This window comes from Setaria italica, chromosome VIII, assembly GCF_000263155.2.
Source record: "Setaria italica strain Yugu1 chromosome VIII, Setaria_italica_v2.0, whole genome shotgun sequence".
NCBI lineage: Eukaryota > Viridiplantae > Streptophyta > Magnoliopsida > Poales > Poaceae > Setaria > Setaria italica.
The window spans coordinates 12,001,767-12,016,340 of NC_028457.1; the positions used below are offsets into that span (position 1 = coordinate 12,001,767).

The window sequence follows — 14,574 nt, forward strand, 5'->3', positions numbered from 1 at the left end:
GAGAAGGAGAGGAAGAGTGGAGAGAAGGAGAGGAAGAAGTTAAGGAGCGAGCGCTGCTGTGATTTGCTGCTGTGCTCTGCTGAGAGAGGAGGGGAGAGAGAGATAGGAAGGGATGCATGTGGGAGCGCGTGGGGATGGCTTTTGTACCGGGTGGAGCCTCCACCCGGTACTAAAGGTCCTCAGACACATTAGTACCGGGTGGAGCCTCCACCCGGTACTAAAGGGCCTCTGGGGATCCTAAATTAGCCGCGGTACTAATGCTAACATTAGTACCAAGTCCAAATGTGACCGGTATTGAGGCAGTCCAATAGATCTATTTCACTAGTAGTGTCTAGAAGGGCAAGGTTGTGGTCGTGCTGCAGATGGGCAAGGACAAGGAGGGCCTCGGATATTAATTTTTGTGACTTTCGTTGCTGATTTTGAATGTTATTTGTGCGATCTTGTCTGTTGAATTTGTGTAATTTTTTGCTTTTGATTTGAGAGCGGTCAGTTCAGTCAGAACCGAAGACCGAACCAACTCCTCGGTCTCTATTTTTTCCAGGAACCGATTGGTTCCTAATTCTAGATGACGGGATTTTAGAAATAACCAACGGTTCGGTTCGGCCTGACCGAATGCCCAGCCCTACTTGCTTCCTCGCTGCCCCAGCTGGCCCTCGTTCTCGCCTTCTCGTCCGTGACCGCGGCCTATGCTTGGAGATGCCTACCACCCACGTGGTTAGCCAGATTGCGATTGGATTTCCTTCTCTCTCTCTCTCCCCCTTGGTGTTGTTTCTTGGTAATTTGTTCTTCCTGTCTGATTTTGCCACCAAATTCATCGATTAGGGAAAAAGGGTTCATGGATTAAGCAAAAAGAGGAAATTTTGGCATGACAAATTTCTGTTGAACCCATGGTAATTTTGTTAAGAGTAAATTGCACATAAACATGTATTCAGTCTATCGGCCAGTCAGGTCAACAACTAAAATGCACCTTCTCCATTCTATTGTTAGGACAAATACAGGGGTTTACGTGTATAAAAACTATCCACGTCACCTGTCCTGTAGCAAAATACAATCGTGTAGTACACATACGACCGTATATGCACACATTTGACAAACTTATGCATCTGTTCTAATATTCTGCTATTTGTTCGATCAAAGTAATACAACCGTACAAGTGTTGTGTGATGGGTACAATTTACACAAGATGTTGTATTTATAACAATGTTTGAAAAACATCATTAAACGTACGCCTAGGCGCGCTTACGCACGAAGCGGAGGCCTAGCGTGTGGCCTAGGCCATAAACGCCCAATTAAACATGGAGGCACCCGTCAAAGCCATGGATGGTGAAGCAAACAAGAACAGAGAAGAGATTAGGATCGCAAAATAGTTGTGTTGGGGTGTGACTCCATCTATGCTACTGGGTCGCCTACTGGATGGTGCGCCATGGAGGGGAGTGGACGGAGAAGGGGCGATACGCCGTGGAGAGGGGAGCGGGCGGAGCAGGGACGTGGGAGCACTGGTGCTCCGGTGAAGGCGGGCTGCAGTGCGCACAAGATGCGCCAGCGCCAACGAGAAACAGCCCGCGGAGGAAGGAGATGAGATTGGGTTGAAGAGACCGGCGGCGGCGGCTACGTGGTTGTCTGTGGTCTGTTCGTGGAGTGCTATGGCAAATACGAGGTGGAGATGGGCTGGATGGGCCAATAATTGCAGCCCATGCAGTGCAAGGTTAGTTGGCACATATATTGGCCCAAATGTATAGTGGGCTGAGAATGGTATGGAAATGGCCCAAATATCATATTATTTTATTATTTTCCTAGTATACGTGGAACATTTAATCACAGTTAATCTACGCTTAGTCTTCCTGGGCGTTAGGCAGCGGCCTAATGCGTGCCTAGCGCATAGCGCTTTTTGGAACCTTAATTTATGGATATGCCTATATACCAATCGATTGAGATATTGTTATCCATCAATCGCCTGCACAGGCTGTTGGATCTTCATTCAACGGCTCGTACAGATGCCCCCGCTGTTATTTTGCTTATGTCGGAATGTCGGATGGATGTTTCGGCCCGAATATGCTACAGCTTTGCGCCCGTTAAACATCCATACGGGTTCAATTGTCTCAGCTGCGGACCGATATGGATCGTTTGTTATCTTTGGGCCTGTTGAGAGCTTGTTCGTTCTGTTCTGTTGGGGGCATGTTAAAGGGACTTGTTACATTAAGCCCGGTACTAACCTGCATTTCTTACATTCAGTCCGGTCCAGTAACTGCCCTGTTCGTGGCTTTCCTTTTTTGAAATTTCACAGCTAAAGTCCAATCAAAAGGCCTAAAAGAACAACAAATAAAAAGGTCGCATGCAAATTTTTAGGGTGACAACGAAAATACATATAAAAAATAAAAAGTTAATTTGAGGGAAGTAGAAAAACACATGCAAGTATGCAATGGAGATATGCAATGTAGCTTAGTCCCCATAATTCTTATGGATTGATCCCAACTCAGTATGGTTGGAATTTGTCACATCTTTGTAAGGGTATAAAAAATCAGGTAGAAAAACACACAAAAAGAAGGGAAAACACGTTGAATCATCTAGATGAAATTATGAAAACCTAGCCATCAGGAAGCCACATTCATGTTTTCATGATAAGCAGAACCTTACCCCAGTATCTACCAAGCTCCACATCATTTTCGCCTTCTGTCCTGCAAAATGGAATTCAAGGTTTCAATACCATAACTGTGAAAAATAAATCCAAGGATTTGAATGCTTGTTCTCTTCATCATGCATAGTCCAATTGCATTCATTAAAAAAACAATATATTCTGTATAAAACCAGGGCATGTTTGATAAGAAAAATGGACGCCACAGATAGAAATAGAGGGAAGGGTGGAGACTAGAGTCTAGACCTTGACAATGAAGCCATGGACGGAGCTAACGAGCTTGGAAGAACGCCCTGCTGCACCCATCTTTGCCTCAAGCAACTTTCAAATGGTTACTTGGACAAGGTGCTGAAGAAAGGATTGTCAGAGAAAATTTAAGTGATAATACTCAGCAAAACAACATGTAAAGAAAGGAACATACATGTACATCTAATAATAGAAACTTCACGTACTGTAGTGTCTTATTGAACTAAGTTTTATAAATCAAGTGTGCGTAGTAAGTACTTTCGCTAATCTAAAAACAGGAGTATTTAGGGGGTTAAAAAGAAAGTTTAGAGAGAGGGAGAGATGTTAGAAAAACTAAGCATTCAAGCATTTTATGTTGTATCTTTAGTGTTGCAGCTTGGTGACACATGCTTTCCTGGTGTCAGTAGTGGTAAGGTGTGACAAATGCTCTGTAAAAACAGGAGTATTTAGTGAACTACTTTAAAAAATAGTTAAGATATACAAATAAATCTTCCTTGTACTTAAAGATTTACATTTTGTGTAATCAAGAAAAAATTACACTAAAAAATTTAAAACTACAATATATGATATATATATTAATTCAAACCAAATAGCAAAGTGGCCTCCAGATTGTGTAGCGGCAACCAAAGCAAGCTCCATGACACCCATGGTAACAACAAGCAGCTTGCCAAAAATATGATCCATAAGACATAAATATGAGCATGCCATGGAAACTAATCGAGTCCAGCGGTTATATATAGTGGGAATGATATCTATCTGAAGAACATCCATCCAATGCAAAATAACACATTCTAAAAACATTGTCCTAACACTGCAGTTAATGATGGAAATGTTGTCACTGAAACATATATTCCTACAAAAATATATAAATTATCTTGGTTAAAGAACTGCAGATGAGGAATAGTAAACTTAACTATCACTGTAAAAAAGATACTGAGCTATTTTAATTATGTGAGTTAAAGAGCATCATGTAGACTCTAAAAAAGGATGGATTTCTACAGGTATGAGCTCATCACAAAAAAAAAGACTGAATGTTACAGTTTATTCTAAATAATTTACACTATGTAGAAAATGTAGTGGGTTTCTAAGAAATTGATCTCTACTATGTATATATTTAATGGGATTTTTAACTAATCAAGCCTCATACACATGCTGCTTTGGGAAAGCAACTTTGATGTTCCAGTTTGAAATAAAAAAACATGCATATATCAGGAAGCTTTCTTAGCTATAATGCACAGTTAAAAAATGGTACATGCAGGAAAAAAATGTTGGCATAACAGAGAAATAATTGATGATACAATTCTAGAAAGATGGAGCTAAAGATAGCTTAGACTTTTGTGATATGCAGTTAGGCGCTATGCTAAATCAAAGAAATGCAATCTCCCTCCCTCACACACACGCAAAAACATCCATAGTTGTTAAGACCATTGGACTCTTATAGAAATAAGAAAATGCCAACATGGTGTGCCACAGAAAGTAACTATGATGCTGCAAAGCTGTCCAGATCCGAGTATATATACAACCAAAGGCCATAGGCTAATTCAAACAAGCTGCTGTAACAACTAAGTTTGAATGTGCGTAAGCAAATATAGAACATTCAGTCTGTTTGATGGATTAGCTCACCCACAAGAGTCCAAAAAGGAATACAACAAACATAAACACACCCATTCCACATGACCAATTTGCTGTCCACACAAACTAAACCACTACAACATTGAATAATTCGAAGTTTCAGATTAACAGAGCATATAGCTAAACACATGGATATTGCATGTTGAATTTGCTGTCCCCGCAAACTGCACGACGAATCAATCAAGGAGACATATCTTGCACTCGAGATAGTTTTTTTTTTTGAAATTGTGGACCCGGCAGAGATTGCACTCGAGATAGTTGCAATAACGAATGAAAATGAGAAGGATAAGTGGAGATTAATCAATCAAATCCCAATGCCTATGCAAAATTAACACGCGTTACTACAAATCTGAACCAACTGCGTAGGCAGACACGCTGCAAGCTAAAATATTCAGATTCGAAACCTAATCACAGAAATCACGAGTTACAAATCATGCTCCATCGATCACATGGTCCAACGAATGCACACAGGAAAAAGCAGAACAAAAAAACTACATGATGGGGTCAAGCAGGAACAAAATACCACTTAGGGGTTTCACATCCAAGCAACCAAATCGGAATGTTATGTAAAAAAAGAGAAGAGGAATGAGGCCTTCGTCCCGCCGAGCGGTCCCGGCAGGAAATACTCTGCCACCTCGATAGGAAGCCGTGCTCGCGGAGAGCCTCGCCGCTGACCTCGAGGGGACCCACGATTCGCCGGCCGTTCGTCGTCGCCGCGACTCCTGATTCTCCCCCCTCCCGAATCGCCTCTCTCCCCTGGTGCCTCGCCCCGCGGAGATGAAGAGGAACAGCAGGAGAACGAACGGTCGGTGAGTCACGCGAACCTTCGGATCCCCTCTAAACGGGTTTCCAGTTTCAGATCCGAATCCGTGAAACAAATCTTGGGATGTTAACGGGTGGACAAAGCTGAGGTGCGGGCCCGAAAAACAAAAGAGAATATCACCCGTGTGGTCGATCCAGCGGCTGTAGAGAAAAAGTGATTGAGGGCAACCTAAAAAACAAACGATTGAAGTCTAGCAAATCTGTAATTTATAAATATTCTATTTAATCGCAACATAGGTCAAACTACAATCATTCCATTGCCATACTACTACTAAGTATGGGAGTCCGCTTTTCAATTTACTCTTCTAATAAGATATAAAATTCTAGATCCCAAATTTCCAAATGCGAAAGAAAACGCGTAATGCAATTTATTAATCACAATTCGTTGCACGACTTGTAAAAAATTGAGAAGTGCATGTACTATATCCAATAAAAAAGCTGATATTACAGTTAACAGGAAATAGAGCATTATACTTGTATTCTTCGGAAACATTGTTTTTTCAAAAATGCAACACTCACCACCCCAGTCAGAGTTTGTAAATGCCGCATTTACTCATTTTTCTCTGATAAACTAGAACAATAATTCTCCTAATTATTACGCCAGCAATGCAATTACATTGTTACCATCTTTTCCACACAGCTACAAAGACAAAAAAAAGAGAAAGAAATCCTCTTAAAAAATGTAGACAACAAGTAAAGAAAACTTTCAGCCTTATCTCCCTTTGCTCCCGCCAAACCCACGGGCTATTCCCAACCGCTGAAACCCCGGCGCGGCCATGGCCGCCTCCGCTCCCCTCCGCCTCCTTTCCCCCTCCAGCTCGCCGCGGTCGCCCCAAGACCCGAGCCCCAGGCCCGTGCCTCCCCTCCACGCATGGCTACCCCGCCGCCGCCAGCTCCGCGCCGTCCGCTGCGCGTCGTCCCTGCCGCCGCCGCCGCCGCCGCCGCTGTCGTCGCTCGATCTGCCGCTCCTCCCGTTCCAGCCCGCGGAGGTAAGGTCTTCGGATGGGATACTTGTTTGGGTGTTCAGGTTTGGGTTAAAACGGATTCTGTAGGCTGCCATTGCCGACGTTGAGGTCGATTATTGGGCAAAGTGGGTGGCACATCGAGCGCAATCAGTGGGTTTCATTCGGGGAGGATTTGGGGACCAGTGTTTCGGTGGTCTCGGATGGGTTAGGTTGTCCAAATTAGTGAACCACAGAACCAACCAGGATTTCTTTGCTATAGAAAATTACTTTCTAGAACCTGAACCCCAGAACCAACTGCCCCGGGTCTGCCTGAAACTGTCTTGAAAAAACGTGAGGAGGCTGTTATTTTTTTAGTTTTGTTCATTCTTCCATATGAACCATGGATATCAAGTTATCCACCAATGCCAGTATGTTCAGTCTGCAAAATGATGGCGCTATCTAGTTGGTTGGCTTGTAGCATTTATTTTTCCCTCCCCTTGCAAGATGCCAAGAAAATGCCTGCTACTAGCAATCGGCATTTTCGACAGTGCTGCGAGGAAAGATATTTTCGTGCAGCAAACAAATTTGATATTATATCGTACTGTGTTGATTCAGTTTACCTTTGTTATAACTGAAGATTTCTGACCAAATTCGGGGACTGATTGTGGATAACAAGATCTGAACAATTTCTGATCTACAAATTTGCATTATGTATTTGTATTCATTGAATTCTTTCGTAGCATCATATGAGTTTTTTTGCATTAGTATTCGTTATTTTTCATTGAATATAATCTGCACTTTGCATTATCAGTAAAACCTAATGAAAATGTTATAGGTGCTGATACCATCTGAATCCAAGACTCTGCACTTGTATGAAGCAAGATATATAGCATTGCTAGAGGAGGTATGAACCGTTTGTTCACTCCATAGATTCTTATTACTTTATATTTGATTTCTTTCTGTATGAAGTAACCCATTTTCTCTTCCACTTAAACATCCTTCAACTGCACTTGTGTAATCTACCATATAACAGAGGCACACTTTAGAAGCTTTTCCATGATATCCTTAACCAAAATACATGTTATCATTTCTTCATCAAGTAATTTTTTTTGTTTGGTTTATATATCAAATTTGTGTCCACCTAATTTTCTTTTGAGATATCTTTTTTTTTTTGGATCCACAGGGAGCAGACATAGAAACATGGTATGAAGAAAATAGTGATATGGTTTTAATTTTGCCTGGAAAATTGCGTATGTAGTTCCTAGTTAACAAGTATCCCAAACTGTATAGATGTGATTTTGGTACATCCTTGTTGACAGACAAGATCTTCGGATTTCTTTCTTCAGATAGTGACAATTCAAACCATGTGTGAGTATTATGCAACATCATTACTGATTTTTTTTGTAAATATTTACTTAACAGGCCTTGAACAAGAAGAAAAATTCTTTTGTTCACTTTGTACTTGATCCAGTTGTAGATAGCTCTACTAAAGCTTCATTTGCTGTAAGATATGGTTGCTTGGTGCATATAGAAAGTGTAAGCTCTTGTCCTTCATGTGGCACCTTTCTATAAGTTTGCTTACAGGAAAGTTCCACTCTATTTCTCTGGTCACTTTCTGTATTGATGGTCTGTCTTTAGTGTAGGTTCAAAAGCTGGAGATTGGAGCACTGATATCAATTAGAGGAGTGTGTCGAGTAAACATTTCAAATCTTTTGGATGTAAGCTCTTTCCTTCTTTTTTTTTAAAAAAAGAAATGTTATTCCAATTCTGATGTTCACATCTTATCATGCATATTCTCAGCTACTCTTTGAGTAATATCTATGTATACTGTTAGAAATAATCAGCATGTATTCCTAGGGGGCCAATAGGCTCATATAAGTAGAGTACAGGTGGTGGTACATATGCACATAACCCCTTATACAATGGGGTATATACAGAGAGGTAAACATATCTCTAACACCCCCCCTCAGACTCATGGTGGATCTACAACACTGAGTTTGGAGAGAAAGTAACTATGTTGTGCATGAGTCTGTGCCTTCGTGAAGAAGTCAGCAACCTGGAGTTCCGAAGGCACATACTGAAGAACAACCACCTGATCCTGAGCCTGAGACCGAACAAAGAAGGCATCAACACCAATATGCTTGGTAAGCTCATGCTTCACCGAATCTCGAGCAATACTGATAGCCCCTATACTGTCAGAGTGAAGAGGAGTCGATCCAGTCAAAGGAACACCAAAATCCTCAAGTAGCCACTGTAACTAGGAAAGCTCTGCTGTCAACAACACCATAGCGCGCAACTCAGCCTCTGCACTAGAACGGGAAACCGCGGTCTGCTTCTTAGTCTTCCAAGCAATGAGAGAACCACCCAAGAAAACACAGTAAACACCATAGTCAGGAACCAAAAGAGAAGGCTCAGGAGACAAAACCACAGAAGAAGGAAAAATAAAGAAGACTTTGTAGGCAAAGGTACAAGGCTCGAAGGAGGCGCAAGAGTAATAGGTGTATCGGGAAAAGTCAAGAAAGAAAGCGGCTCGACCAAAGACGACTGTGAAACATCAGAGGAAGGATGAGTATAGAATGGACGAGACTCATCAAAGACAACATCGCGAGAAATCCGCATCCGACAACTGACAGAATCCCAGCAACGATATCCCTTATGCTCAGAACTATAGCCAAGGAAAACACACTCAACAGACTGTGAAGTTAGTTTGGTACGCTTCCGAGGTGGAAGAAGAACGTAGCAAACACAACCAAATAGTCTAAGCGAAGAGTAGTTAGGTAGACACCCAAAAAGACGCTCAAACGGAATCCCCCCTGAAGGGCAGCGGAAGGTTGAATGTTAATAAGATGTGTGACAGTAGAGACAGCCTCAGCCCAAAAATGAGGAGGAATAGAGGAGGCAATCATGAGTGCACGCGTGGTCTCAAAGAGGTGATGGTGTTTGCGCTCGGCTAAACCGTTCTGCACATGGGCACCTGGACAAGAAAACTGAGGAAGGGTCCCCTGAGAGTCGAGGAAAGCACGGAGAGGTCGAGAAAGGAACTCACCAGCAGAATCAGCACGGAAAGCATGAATAGACGTGGCAAGCTGAGAACGAATCATAGTAGCAAAGCATCGATATATGGGTAGAACCTCGCTACGAGAGGACATAAGATAAATCCAAGTATAGTGAGAGAAATCATCAATAAAAATTATATAGTAACTGTGACCCCCTTTCGAAGAAAAGGGAGCAGGACCCCATACATCTGAGTGGACTAAATCAAAAGGACGTTGAGAGACAGACTCACTACTATGATAAGGAAGCTGAATATGCTTTCCCAATCAACAACCCTGACACGAATGAAGAGAAACATCTCCTGAGATAGGACCAAGAAGACCATGATGAACTAATGAAGATAATCGAGAACCACAGACATGACCAAGACGATGATGCCACTGTTGAAATGTGCCTGTGGAAGAAGTAGCAAGACCGGCAGCAGCGGAAGGAAGACGAAGCCAGTCAAGCTGCCAAAGGCGCTGAGAGTCACGGAGCCGGCGGCCAATACCAATCAGGGACTCCGTGCGACGATCCTAAACAAAACAAGAATCAGAATCAAGGATAACACGACAACCATGGTCAGTGATCTGACCTGCGTACATGAGCTGCAAGGTGAGTTGGGGAACATAAGAAACAGAAGGAACATGAAAAGAAGTCTCAAGAGATCCCCGACCAGCAACAGGAAGAGAAGTACCATCCGCAATGAGTACAAAAATAGGTAATGAAGGAGAACGTAAGAAAGAAAGAATAGAAGAGTTCGAAGTCATATGAAAAGAAGCTCCAAAATTAAGAATCCATGGAAGAGTACCTGACTGGGAAGAGGGTGGACTCTCAATGCTGGAAGACACTGTAGCAGAACCAGCAGAACCTGTAGCAGTAGAGGGGGAGGAGACGCACAAGTGACGAAGCAGCTGCAGAATCTCCTGCTGAGTATCGTCGGTAGTCGAAGATGAAGCAGGAGACATAGTAGTCATCGAAGCTGGAGAAGAAGCACCAGGAGGACGACAATGATGCTTCTTCTTCCTGTAGCACTGGGACTCCCAATGGCCAGCACGATCACAATAATCATAGTAAGGATGGCCTTTACGAGATGACGAAGCACGTGAAGCAGCAGCCAAAGAAGCCGTCGAGGAAACAGATGTTGTCGACGAAGCTGGCGTAGAAGACCCTGTAGGTGAAGCCGCAAGCACTGTGGGCACTGGAGGAAGCGGCAGAAGACCAGCATCACGAAGACGAGTCTCCTCGGAGCGAACAGCAGTGAGCACCTCCACGAGCGAGACACGAGGGTGACGTGCAAGTAGTTGAACGCGGCACTGCTCGTACTCCGGTCGAGGCCGAGTGAGGAACTTGTAGACACGCCAGAAATCGCGCTCAGCTCAGAGAGCGCGACAGCAGTCATAGGTACGACAACCAGCAGTGCAGAGAGTGTCCAACTGGCGCCATACAGCAGACATCTGAGCATAAAAGGCATCGACAGTCAAATCTCCCTGCTGAAGTGTCTGCTCCTGACGAACCATTGAAAGGTAGAGGACATCTCCAGACGGTTCATAGCAACGACGAAAATGAGACCACATCTCAAAAGCAGTAGACAAACCAACAATCTCAAAAGCAAACGGAGAATGCATACTGGCGACGAGGATGGAAGCAACATGAGCATCATCATCAACCCACTGAGTGTACAATGCCAACCGATCGCGATACAGATCCAAGGCCTCCTGATATGCAGTGACCTGCTTGTCGTAGGCTGAGGAAGTAGTAGGATCCTTCGTTGGGTCAGAAGGAGGCACAGGCTCTGGGCAGAGCCACAACAATAGGGCAACGAAGATCACCACAAAGAACACCCTAGAGACGAAGACCGCGCATGTGCACCCTTATAAACTCCATGTAATTGGTGCCATCGAAGAGTAACGAACAGCGAGGAACAGAGATGGTGCCGCCTGTAGAAGCCATCAGAAGTGCAGACAGCGAGCGGGCAGCCAATCCTATCGAGACAGGACAGGGGCGATCCAACCAATCCAGTCTCTCGGGCAATCCGATGGCCAATCCACGAAGAGGATCACGAGCAAACAGTAGTAGGCGTCTAGCAAATCCAGTTGAGAACCAGCGGAAGCAGGCAAATCCAGAACGCAAGCGCACAGAGGGTCGGCAGGTGGACGGCCGGCGGAGGCGACGCACGCACAGGAGGCGGTCGGACGGCCGCCGCCGCTGGCGGGCGCAAGGGAGGCGGCCGAACGAGCAGGCGGTGGACGGGGTCACGCAGCACCGATGGGGCGGTAGACGAGCGGGTAGGGGTGGGGTCACGCAGCACCGGGAGGCGCGACGCGAGGAAGCCATCGCTGACGGAAAATAAATTGAGGAACCGGCGGCGGCGGCAGAAGCTGATGAACCCTAGATCGATTTTGGCTCTATACCATGTTACGAATAATCAGCATGTATTCCCAGGGGGCCAATAGGCCCATATAAGTAGAGTACAAGTGGTGGTACATATGCACATAACCCCTTATACAATGGGGTATATACAGAGAGGAAAACATATCTCTAACATATACTACTTCACATATTCTATAAATTGTGTTTATAATACCTTCAAAGTTCAAACACCAACTTTTGCTTCATATACGAAGTTACGAACCGGTGAATTAATTTCGATATCTTTGAGAGGTAGGAGATGTCAAGCTGAATTCTAGTGTTATAGTCGGATGTCCTCATTGTCACTATGCCTTGCCTTGTGATGTTTTAGTAAACCATCATTCCAATTCTGATTGAGATACGTAAATGCTCTGGTTCTTTAAGCTTATTTGTTGAAACTATAAGGTAGTAGATCAGAATGATTTTGCACTACTTTTGAAGGATTCGACACGGCCAAGAACAAATTACAGAAACCCTGAATCACATCTCTGTCTTCATTGATCCAGATGGAGCCCTATTTCCGTGGTACTGTTTCTCCATTGATTGATGAGCATTATGAGTGTATTGGATTAGGGACAAGAATTTCCAAGCTAAGAGAATCTATGTGCAATTTACACAGCCTGCAAATGAAGCTGAAGGTTCTATCAATATCTTAAGTCCATTCTGCAATTTGCAAATGTTAAATAATTCTTCTTATCGTAGTCTTCGTTTTTCAACACTTCAAATTTAGGTGCCTGAGGATGAACCACTGCAAACTAACATCAGGGCGTCTCTGTTGTGGTCGGAGAAAGAAAACTATGAAGAGTATAATGAGTCTTTCATCCCTGGATTCCCAGAACGTCTCTCCTTTGCTGCGTACCAAACAGTTTCAGGTGAAGTTCCACCCTCTTCTCAACCACTTATTAGTTCAGAATCTTCAGGTCTTGTAGTATTGACCAAACTTTCACTGTTCGTCAATATCTTTGAAAATTGCCTGTCTTACATACAACGACCAGCCAAAGACATCATGCACACATAAAACAACTGTCAGTAGACCTGATACATGGATGCATAGATATCTGACACTGAAACTGTAAACTTCAGGTATGTCAGATGCCGAACTTCTCACGCTGCAAAAATACAAGATACAAGCAATGGATTCAACAGACACTCGAGAAAGACTAAACAATGCAATCGAGTACGTAGAACATAATGTCGGGATGATAGCCGCAAGGCTCGCAATTCAGAATATATGATCATCAGTGCCGTTGTTCAACCCATATGCTAAATGATGTCCATGATGCTAACTCCATTTGGTCAAAGACTCTGACCTCAAACCTTCTCCAATTTCTTAACTGGATACCGGGAAGGTCTGGCACAATCTGATTTTCTGACACAACGTTGATGTACATTCAGAGAGCAGTATTAAGATGAGCACCATAATGCGAAGTTCCACATCACTTGGGTCGGATAGCAGAAAGCACCATAAATTGTTCAAATAACTGTTACAACCTTATTCCACTGATAAATCATACGACTGTTTACCAGGTACCAAAATAAAGCACTAAACTGTTTGATCAAATAAATCCAAATACCAAAGGCTGCATCTTTGGTACGAACTTTTAATAATGTCTAAACGAGAAAAGAAAAATGATTACGCGGAACAGTTTTCCTGATTGGATTTATGTCGGCAGCAGATAAATGATATCACGGAAAAATAAACCTGACAAACAAGTAGAGCTTTCACGATGCAACCTTGCTATTTCCTGTAACACCGGCACGAAGATCAGGTACTCCTCTCTTGACCTACTTCTTTGGTTCTTTCGGACGTTCAGCCAAGTTGACGCCAAAGAGAAGGATGGTACCAAGTCCGCGGTTGCCAGGCACTATCTCCTGTGGTGGGTTCTCCTCTTGATTCTGGGAGGGAAGTGCAGGAGAGACATCGATGCCGAGGAGACAGATGGAACGTTGCTCATCGTTGCCAGTTGCCACAGCTCTCTCTTCTGGTGGATACTCTTGATTCTGCGAGGGGAATTGAGGAGAGGTGTCGGAGCCGAAGGGACGGATGGAGCGATGCTCACCATTACCCGGCGCCATTGCCAACTCTTGTGGTGGATTCTCCTCTTGATCCTGCGAGGAGAATGCGCGGATGGTGCGGCCTGCACGGTTGCCAGGCGCCACCGCAATCTCTTCTGGTGGATTCTCCCCATGATTCTGCAAGGGGATTGCAGGAAGGAAGCTGCTGGTCGTTGCAGGGAGTGACCATGACCATGAGCCAGTGGCAGCAGTAGCAGCTGAGACAAGACCAGGCACAGCAGGATTGCTGGTCATTGCCATCCGTTGCACTGGATTCAGCGCTGGAAGTGCAAGGATGGCGCTTCCAGCAGAATCAGGAAAAAACGACCTGCAGCGCATGGCGTTGGCAGTGCCATGGACGGCCGCAGCATTGCTGTACATGTTCATCGCTGTCGCTTCCGAGGGCTCCAAAGCATTCGCCGGAGGGCGAGGTGTGGAGGAGCTGCTGGTGTTGCTGGCCGAACCGATCACCAGACCACCATAGTGCACCCTCTTCCTGTGCCAACCCAGCGCCTGCCCGGTCGAGAACACGATGTCGCACACCGGGCACACGTGCCGACCGCTCCTGCATGCCGAGGGGCTCTGGAGGTTCGGCATCACCATGCTCTTCTTCTCCTTGGACCTGTGACCATTGGCGTGGCCTCCCAGCGCCTGAGGGGTGTAGAACGTCTCGCCGCAATCCGCACAGCTGTAGGGTCTGCGCGGGCCTCTCTTGCTCTGACCTCCAATGGCAATAGCTTTGCCGTAGCCATAGCCATAACCGCCACTGCTGTAGCCAGCTGCAGCCTTGCTGTGGCC

At 44.5% G+C, this 14,574-nt stretch overlaps 1 protein-coding gene and 1 long non-coding RNA gene across 2 annotated transcripts; one reads left to right on the forward strand and one right to left on the reverse strand.

Annotated features, from left to right (window-relative positions):
* Window positions 1–2,395: 2,395 nt before the first annotated feature.
* Window positions 2,396–5,326, reverse strand: LOC111258153. Its single transcript, XR_002678745.1, has 2 exons — window positions 2,879–5,326; window positions 2,396–2,675 (listed from the first exon to the last, which is right to left on the reverse strand). It is a non-coding gene; the product is annotated as an uncharacterized LOC111258153 (long non-coding RNA).
* A 601-nt stretch (window positions 5,327–5,927) lies between these two features.
* On the forward strand, window positions 5,928–13,096 carry LOC101754427. The gene is made up of 7 exons (XM_004979036.4): window positions 5,928–6,321; window positions 7,112–7,180; window positions 7,699–7,812; window positions 7,920–7,994; window positions 12,228–12,359; window positions 12,452–12,593; window positions 12,805–13,096. The coding sequence occupies exons 1-7, from the start codon at window positions 6,109–6,111 to the stop codon at window positions 12,954–12,956; spliced, it is 897 nt and encodes a 298-aa protein (XP_004979093.1). The 5' UTR covers window positions 5,928–6,108; the 3' UTR covers window positions 12,957–13,096.
* The last annotated feature ends 1,478 nt before the right edge of the window (window positions 13,097–14,574 follow it).